The 10,029-nt window shown below is 39.9% G+C and overlaps 1 protein-coding gene across 1 annotated transcript; it reads left to right on the top strand.

The window, feature by feature from the left end:
* The first annotated feature begins 212 nt into the window (after nucleotides 1-212).
* GKN2 (gastrokine 2) lies at nucleotides 213-7,883 on the top strand. Its single transcript, XM_052649747.1, has 6 exons — nucleotides 213-224; nucleotides 2,862-2,915; nucleotides 3,350-3,487; nucleotides 5,248-5,358; nucleotides 6,084-6,240; nucleotides 7,801-7,883. Exons 1-6 carry the CDS (start codon nucleotides 213-215, stop codon nucleotides 7,881-7,883), a joined length of 555 nt encoding a protein of 184 aa, XP_052505707.1.
* The last annotated feature ends 2,146 nt before the right edge of the window (nucleotides 7,884-10,029 follow it).

Genomic DNA, 10,029 nt, shown 5'->3' with positions numbered 1-10,029 from the left:
TTCACTACTGATTAATGAACTTCTCTGATATTATGTTATGTAGTTGGGTCTTAATCCTGATAAAGGAGTTTGTTGGGGTGTGGCATTGATAGGAACATGGCCTTTTTCAAAGTGATCCTTCTGGACAGAGATTTCCGCACCTGAAATCCAATATAAAGATAGAAGTTGCACTGGGCAGCCTCACTTGCTCCAGCAGATTCTTTTCAGGCAAAATGAAAATCCTTGTGAGTATTTGTGTTTCTTTATACTCTTATGGTAACTGCTTGCAGAGAATGTTCACATCCAATATGTGTTGGTTTTCAGGGGTCTTAAACAAATACTGCATGCTTCTAAGTTTCTTGCTGTCTTTGGCAGGAATAATGTCAAATATTAATTAGTCCATATTTATTTGTCCTTTGTCTGTTTCTTGAGATGTTTACTAAGAAAATACAAAGAAAAAATGGGAAATATCTAGGGAATTTTAATTTGTAATATTTTAATAATAATTCCTTATTGTGAAATTTGGAGGGAATATAGGCATTTTAGGATAACTATATTTACCATCTAAAAGGGAAATAGTGATTTGAAAATAATAATATCAGGGACTTTCCTGGTGGTCAAGTAGTTAAGGCTCTGTGCTTCCGCTGCAAGGGGCACAAATTCAATCCTTGGTTGGGGAACTAAGATCCTGCATGCCATGAGGTATGGTCAAAAGTAATAATAATAATATTGATAATAAAAAAAAAATCTGCCATTTCCCAAGTGCATGCTAGGCCTTATGCTGAACATTCACATGAATCACTTCATCTATTCACTGCAACAAGTGTATGTGTGCTGTGCTCATTTGCTTCTGTTGTGTCTGAACCTTATGTGACCCTATGGACCACAGCCTGCCAGGGTCCTCTGTCCTTGAGATTCTCCCTGCAAGAATACTGGAGAGGGTTTCTTACTCTAGGGGGTCTTCCTGGCCCAGGTATTAAACCTGTGTCTCCTGCATTTCCTGCATTGCAGGCAGATTGTTTACTGCTGAGCCGCTGGGGAAGCCACTGAACTGAGTAGTATTGCCCCATTCTACAGGTGAGGAGATTGAGGCACAGAGGAATATGACTTCCCCAGGCCAGGAAATGTGGGGTTTAGTCTTGAAATCTATCCATCTTAGGCCCCACATACAGAAGCAATCAAGGCAGAGCAACCCTGCTGTGACAACTCCAACTAATCCCGGCCCTGATCCCAGTCTCCCATAGCTTCACATGACAGCGCTCCGTAGACAGTGAACTATGTTCTATTGCAGCATGGAGCTCCTTCCCCTCAGCCTCTACCCCTTATTCTCACTGAGTTGTTGAAGGAGAGAGTAATATAAGTACCTCCCCATAAGCTGTTAAACACTGTCAATTTAATGAGTTCCTTTTCCCAGGATCTCTTGATTTTCCAAGAGAGATCTAACCCCCGAATGCACACCTGGGACCATGATGTATTAATCACATTGTTGGGTGGGTGGCTATTTGGGGGCAGGGGACATTTCTTGACTCTAATCATTCCACTAAGGTGCTCAGCCCTCCACCCATCTAACTCAAGCTTCTGTATTTGACCCATTAAACAGAACACGTAGGAGTGTCAGAGGTTACTAGAGCTGGCCTTGGAGCCCAGGTTTTCCGTATGCAAGTAGACAGGTTGGACATCTGCACTTAGGTCCATGTTAGACATTCTACACACAGTCACCAGGACAGAAATATTATTAATGAGATACAAAGGGAAGTAGGAAAACCTCACTGCTGCTGCTGCTAAGTCGCTTCAGTCATGTCCGACTCTGTACAACCCCATAGATGGCAGCCCACCAGGCTCCCCAGTCCCTGGGATTCTCCAGGCAAGAACACTGGAGTGAGTTGCCATTTCCTTCTCCAATGATTGAAAGTGAAAAGTGAAAGTGAATTCGCTCAGTCATGTCTGACTCTTTGCGACCCCATGGACTGCAGCCTACCAGGCTCCTCCGTCCACGGAATTTTCCAGGCAAGAGTACTGGAGTGGGTTGCCATTGCCTTCTCTGAAACCTCACTGACAAGTACTAAAAACATCTGCCTTCCTGAAGAGTCTCTCCATCAGCAGTCTCAATGACAGTGCAGTGCCCTGTGATGTTCAGAACAGGGAACACAAAACCAGGATCAGCATATTGAATGAGACCCTTGTACAACTGCAGCAAGATGTCAGCAGTGCCTCTGGGTCAGTCTCACATTCTGCTGGCCTAACACTTGTCTGATGGCATCACTAATGGGAATGTGGACGTTTTCTTTGATGTCAGCCTCAGAAGTTATTTGTGCCTCCATGATCTGATTTTCATAGTTTCCCTTAGGGAATACATAGGTACCCTTATCACCCATGAATCTATTTTAAATCTGTCTTACTCTCTTCATCTCAAGGAATTGAATACTTTTTTAAACCGAAAAACACAACTTGATGCCTGACTACTAAAGCCATTGTGAATACCTTCAGGGTCTTCCTCTTAGTAAAATGAGCCCTTTCTTACTGCTCATCTCTCTCAAGTATTTTTTAAAAATTTACTACTATTATTATTATTATTACTTTTAATACCAAAAAGCATCTTGTATTTCCCCAAAGCATTTTTCTGGCATATTCTTTCTAGAAGGTTGTGTTGTTGGGAAGGGTCAGGAGTTTGGTAACAAAGGGAGAACTAATCTGAAAATTAGAAAAAACTCACCAAATGCCTGTCAAATGAATGAGTGTTGGCACATTTTGGAAATGGACTGTTGACCATCCAGGACCTCCCACCAGTGTCTTCAGTATGTTCTCTGAGATATTTGTGCTTGTTATGTCCTGTGTCACCCCACTCCAAATGACAGCCCTATTGTGACTGGTCTGTTTTCCAGGTGGTATTTCTGGTGGCACTGGCCATCTTTGGGACACGATCTTTGGGAAATGAGGTGAGTGAGTTCACTATAGATATTATATTCTAGAGATATTGGGAGAGGAAAAAGAAGATACAAGATAATCTGAAGGACAGTAGTCTACATTCCCCATGCGTGGGATGAAATCCCAGAAATAACCAATAACAGAAACAATGAGGCTGACTATTTCTTCCAATCACAATACCTTAAAAACATAACCCATTGCTTTAAAATGTGGTCAATTTCATTTCTCATGTGATGTCATTGCTTTGCCCATATATAATACAATGAACTAAGGGGAAGACCTTTGCATTCTTATTTTAGCATGGGCTTTTGGTCTGGGATGCCAGTGGCAACATCTCAATGTTCAATCTCTTGTTCAAAGCAATAGAAGGCTTTACTTTGCTGGGAGGGTTGCCTTTCAAATGTACATGATTTGTAAAAACACCATTATGTCTTTGTCAATCTAGATTTATAACATCATCAGCCCAACTGATAAAGGTGGCCAAATTCAGGAGACGATGACAATTGACAATGAAAAAAATGCTGCCATCGTTAACATCCATGCAGGATCATGCTCCTCTACCACGATTTTTGACTATAAACATGTAAGCAGCAATATTTTATACTTTTCAAGAATGGACTTCTACAGGGTGGAGGGACAACCATTTATCATGCATTTGAATTCCAGGATCTATCCTTGTAATTCTTTCAGAAATTCCTTACTTCTTTTCCCATTTCTAATTTAAAAATCGATGAGACGGAACATATACAAATTTGTTTGATTTTTTCCGGTAGGAAGCATGATGATGCTGGCTCATTACAGGCTCAGAAAGTACCTAGCAGAGTGACTAAAACCAGGGCAAGGCCTGGCACACAGGCTCTCAAAAATATTTGTCAAATGTGTGAGTGAAGTAGGGTTTCTTCTAATACAAAAAATTCTGCAGAAAGAGAGCAATCATGAAACAAGCAGTCACAAAATAGCAGAAATCCTGAACAACTACATATTTAACTACGTACATAGGATATGAAATAAATTATACTTTTGGAAGAATTAAAGCATGTTAACTTAAAAATATTATGCTATTTCCAAGTTTCAATTGCTGGAATTAACAATAAATCTCAGAAACCTGCTCAGAAACCTTATTCCATCCTTGATTCATTCGTTTATGTTTTTGTTTTCCATTTATTCCACTGGGTGACAAACCTGCTTTTATCTATGGAGAGAGGTATGCACTGTGGATATAAGTAGTCCATAGGCTATGGCACTGGGCATTTGAACTTGCTTTTCTTGTAGAAACCTCCTCCCTGCCTCTGTCCCACTGTTATTGGGAGTTCCATGACACATTTGAAAGCATCAGGTCTTAGTTTTCAAGGAGTTGTGCTGAAATTCTTCTTAAGCAGATGTCAGGGAAATCCCAAAAGTATCTTTAAAAAGTAGCATGATGAGAAGTTCGTATAAGCCTCTCCACTATCATCAGGCTTGGCTTCAGTTGATTTTTGGATTTTAGGAACTGGAAATTAGTAAGAAATAAAAATTAGGGACTAGAAAGATTTGCATTATATACAATCTTTTATGCTGAATAATTATTTGGAACTATGCAGAGAAAATTCCACTCCAGATGAATATTCCAGAAGCTTCCTTTTGGCTCCAAGTTCTTCACGTTCCATTGTTCTTCCAATCCCAACTTCCTCCATTCCATCCTTATGCAGCCAGCTTGGGTTTGAGGTGGAGAAAAGATGAAGAGAAGGTGAAGAGGGGAGAGGAGAGTCAATGAAACATGTATGTGTGGAGCGTGAGGGTGGTGTGGATATGTTGAGGAGATCTTCTGAAGCAGTACTGTCCATTGGAACTTTCTGCAATGGTAGAAATGCTCTGTATCTGCATTTTCCAGTAGGGAAGCTACTAATCACTTGTGGTTACAGAGTACTTGAAATATGTGATGGAGGAAGTACACTTTAAATTTTATTTAATTTGACTTTAAATGTAAATGGAAACTCATGGCTGGTAATTAACATATTTGAAAGCACAGGTCAAAAGAATATGGTATTTACTCCACATTGAGGACACAGCAGAACAAAATCAATAGAGAAAGACAAATAACAATTTCTCCTTAATCTTTCAAACCCCAAACTGCAAAACCAAAACATGAAAAGTGAGAGACACATCAAGAGTTTACACAAATTTAGAGATAGAAAGGACAAGTGAAAAAGTGAAATGACGAGGTAAAAGAAGTCAAATGGATAGAATGGATTGCAGCTTGAAAATCTTACTGTGCATGTTTCAAGCTTTCCTGAAGGGCTATGCTCACTAGGTTCAGAACCCAGGGAACTGGGAGGGGCAGTAACGGTGCTCTTGCTGCTTCAGGGCTACATTGCGCTCAGGCTGCTCTCCAGAAGAGCCTGCTACATTCTGAAGATGGACCACAAAGCCATCCCCGCTCTGGACCAACTCAAACGGTACATCTTTGAGAGGAAGGTAATTCTGGGGTAGCCTTAAGTATTCCCTGTTCTTGAGCCAGAGAATATGGGGTCCATGGAGAAATGAAGAGAGTAAGGGATAAGGATATGGTACTCTCCACTTTAAAGCATTTTCATATTCACTGATTTTAGAGCAGGAATACATCTCTTAGCTTGAGTTCCACTATGCAGCCCCCAGTTATAAGAACTTATAATACAAAGGCTGCCTCTGCTCAGCCCTAGATATGTGTCCTCAGGCAAACCACTTACTTCCTTAGAAAGCAAAAATAACAATTAAAATTTTAAAAACCTGTCATAAATGCCGTGTCTTTGTAGAAAGGACTAACTGCTCTTTTCTTAAAACAATGCTTTAGGAAGTAATGATTGGGAGGAAAAATAAGTGAAGTCATAATATCCAATAACACAGTAGTGCCAGTAAATACAATATAGTGAGAATAAGCAAACGTTGTGTGAGGCTGTGAACCTGAAGTTTAATTCTCCTTTTGTGTCTTCTCATTGGGCACAGGGTTCACCCTCTCTAGGTTTCATTGTCGTTAGTTGCAAAATAACATTGATAATAATGAGGCTTCTCTACAGACCAAGCTGTCAGAAGCGATGTTGTCTTAAGATCCCTTACCACCTTCTGTCCAATAATTTGAAAGAGAAAAAGTCACAATTTAGAATAAGGTACACCACGTTATATCTATTTATTTCATCTTATTCCACTCTGTCGTACTGATCTAGGCTTTGAACAGCATGTTCTCTGACAAATACATCTGGGTCAAGTACAACCCACTGAAGTCTCTGATCACAAATGTGAATTGGTTCCTGTTTGGATCACCCATCAGGCAGCTTTGCGAACACGTCCCCTTATATCAGGGGGAAGTGGCTGATAAGACACGTAAGTACCAGTAAATCATTCCTTCACCAAATATGTTCTGACTGCTCCAATATGTCAGGCACTCTGTTAAGTGCTGTGTGAGATACAAATAAACATGAAACATGACTCAATTTGGTTTATTGGGGGAATTAAATATCTTTCTTATGTGGAAATGCTTCTAAATGTTGGGGGAGACACAGAAGTGAGTAAAACTCTGCCCCCAAGGAACACATGATCTGGTGGAGAAGTTAACTCATTAAGGTAGAGGATGGAATAAAAAACGATTCCTTTGGGACCAAGTAAAACTATTGGATTCTCTAAAGTATAGTATAGGGCTTCCTTGGTGGCTCAGCGGTAAAGAATCCACCTGGAAGGCAGGAGACACAGGACATGTGTGTTCGATCCACTGGTTGGGAAGATTCCTTTGGAGTAGGAAACGGCAACCCACTCCAGTATTCTTGCCTGGGAAAATCCCATGGACAGAGGAACCTGGCGGGCTACAGCCCATAGGGTCGCCAGGGGTCAGACACGGCTGAGCAACTGAACACAAAAGTACAGCATGGTAACTGGTTAAATTATGATATTGTATACTTGAAAGTTGCTGACAGTAGAGATCAGGAATTTCTACCACACAAACACAAAAGGGTTAACTATGTGAAGGATGGATGTGCTATTTTGACCTTCTATAATGTATCTGTGTATCAAATTATCATATTGTACACTTTGGTGGTGGTTTAGTCACTAAGTCGTGTCTGACTCTTTGCAACCCAATGTACCGTAGCCCGCCAGGCTCCTGAGTCCATGGGATTTTCCAGGCAAGAATACTGGAATGGGTAGCCATTTCCTTCTAAGGGGTATCTTCCTGACCCAGGGATCAAACTTGAGTTTCCTGCATTGAAGGTGGTTTGTTTACCACTGGGCCACCAGGGGAGCCCCAATATATTGTACCTCTTAAATATATACAAATATATTTGTCAAGTGTTTCTCAAAAAAGTTAAAGAGCAATCAGAATTTAGGATAAGATTGGTCCAAAAAAAGAGCAGGTAAAGTGGACTGACAGACGGGGAATAAAAACTCTGATTTATCCAGTTAACATATGTCACTGCAGTCATTCCTGGTATTTTTACAGAAAATTGCTAAATATGCCCAAGTATTAAGAACGGCCAGAGTGAAAGAGAGGCTGGATCACAGACAGTGAAGGCAGCAAGAAAAATTCCTCAGAGTAGTGGGAGGTAGATAAAGAAGAAAAGAATTGGCATTTATTACCTTTTTATTGCCCAGGTGTTAAGATATTTTTCTTTTAATAAGGTCATTAGTACTTATAAGTAAAGGCACACTGGCATACCATCAATGCAGAATGTCATGGCATCAGCTGAGCCACAGAGTACTTCCAGGAATTGTTAGTCTTATTTAAACTAATATATGATTATTCTTTACAAATATAGCTGAAATCTTGGGCAACATGAAATTACACGTACAACCCCTCGTCAAGACATTTACAAAAGGGCACTGGTTTGCTAAATTAAATCTAATTTGCTAACGTCTTCATTCTCTTTCTTTCTAAAATTTCCCCATTTTCAGATAATACTGGTGCTGGAGTCTGCGCAAAGGCTGGGCTCCTGGGCATCTTGGGAATTTCCGTCTGTGCAGATGTTCACGTGTAAGGCATTCAGCTCACTGGTTTCATCTTTTTAAAGAAATACACCCTTGGTTTCCACTCATCAGCCAAATTAAAATCTTTCTCAATGCCCCAACTAATTTGGAGATTCACTAGTAAAACATGACTGGTATATTTATAGATATCTGCGCGTTTGTTTTTATAAACCACAAAGGGAAGCCAAACAATGTTTACATCAATATATGAAAGAAATTGCCAGGATTTCAAATAAAGTGCATAGTGTGAAAATTCCCAGATAATATAGGCGAGTTACATACAGGCTGGTCAGTTATGTGCAAGTCTCCATTTCTGCATCTGTCGTTTAGACCAGCTGTCCATTTCTCCATCCAACACACTGAGGTAGCTTAGGTAGAGCAGGGGCTCAGGTGACAGTAACTTCCACCTACTGAGAGGGATAGTTTATTTATACCCTTTAAAGACAACTTGACTGATCAGATGATGCAAACTTTATATATAAAATTTATGTTATCAAGTATACCTTCTGACAAAGTCCCCAGCTTTGAGGGCCATGTATATAGCTTTTAGTTCATCAGATTAGTAGACTCAACTGTAATAAACACTATCATGACATATTTCATCCCAGAGAGTGGAGAGAGAGAGGGAGAAACACCCATCACCTAGAGAGAGATGCATATTCCTGAAAAGTTTTACAAGAGTGAGGGCTTGACTGGGAATATCAAGTCAATGTAGGAGGAAAACAATTTCTAACATTTCAAATAAATTGCAAAAGGTGGGCAAATTTCCAGCTCATGTAATGAATTCTCATATGGACTGGTCAGTGAATGCAAGTTCAGAACAAAGAGGAACTACTAAGCAAGAATTTCTATCGTCAGTTGCTCCTATTTCTAACATCTACTCCTTAATAACCATTAGCACCAGTATAGATATGCTGGCAAAACTACCATAGAAAAGAAAAGTTATTTTCTTGTTAGGCAATGAATCATTTATATGAAACCATTTGATAACAGCAGTAAAGAGTGTATAATAAAGTGTCAAACAGAAGTATGTTAGCTGGGCCCCTAATGTTTGCAAATGATGGCACCCAAATCGAAGTAACAGGTGGGAGTGGCGAGGTGGGAATTTATTGTCTCATCTACCAAGGGAAGATAGGTGTATTCTGGTCTGGGTTGGCCAGAACTAGGTGTTTGAAGGTGACTAGACTATCTTTTTCCACTCTCAGCACTCTCTCTCCACATGTCAGCCTCAGTATCTTGCATTAGCTTTCTCCATGGTGGTAAAACCAACATTACTGTGAGCCCCAAGGTCTCCATCTTCCTTGTGTCATCATCAGAGAGGGAAGGACTCTTAATTCTAATTTCAAATTAGCTGTACTTTAAATTACCAGGAAGATAAAACAGTTGTAAATCTATGTACACTCAATGTCAGAGCACTTAAACATAAAAAGCAGACATGGACAGATGTAAAGGAAGTAGACAGCAAGATAATCACCATGGGAGACTGCAATACCCCACTTTTAATAACAGATCTTTCACAGAAAATAAATAAGGAAACAGCAGGCTTGCAAACTATAAACTGAACAAGCCTGGCAACATATACAGAATATTCCCCCTAACAGTAGCAAAAACACATTCTCCATAAACACTCATGGAACATTCTGTAGGGTAGATCATGCTAAACCAGAAAACAAGTCTTAACAAATTTAAGAAGATTGAAATCATTCCAAGTATCTTTCCCAACCACAATGGAATAAAACTAGAAATCAATAACAAGAGGAAAGTATTCACAAGAACATGGGAATTAAACAACATACACTCGAACAAACACTGAGTTCAGAGAGAAGTCAAAGGGAAATTAGAAAATATCTTGAGACAAACAAAAATGAAAACGGAATTACTGTCTTCCCTCTCCCGACCTTACAAAGGGACTCTTTCTGGAGAACATTTAATGGAGCCCCAGCCTCCTTGTAGCTTGCATTTGACTCACTCCTTTTAGGAATGTGCCTGTCCTATTTGATTTGCTTCTCCTCTTAAGTTTAATTGAAGTGTAATTGGCTTACGATGCTGTTAGTTCCAAGCACACAAGATAGTGGTTTGATGGTTCTATACATTATAATATGGTCCCCGTAAGTCTAACTACCACCTGTCATCATACAAAGATACCGCATTATAAAT

Source organism: Budorcas taxicolor, chromosome 11 (assembly GCF_023091745.1).
Source record: "Budorcas taxicolor isolate Tak-1 chromosome 11, Takin1.1, whole genome shotgun sequence".
NCBI classification, from domain to species: domain Eukaryota; kingdom Metazoa; phylum Chordata; class Mammalia; order Artiodactyla; family Bovidae; genus Budorcas; species Budorcas taxicolor.
Note: the sequence above shows the minus strand (reverse complement) of the source record. Positions and strands in the feature narration are given on the sequence as shown.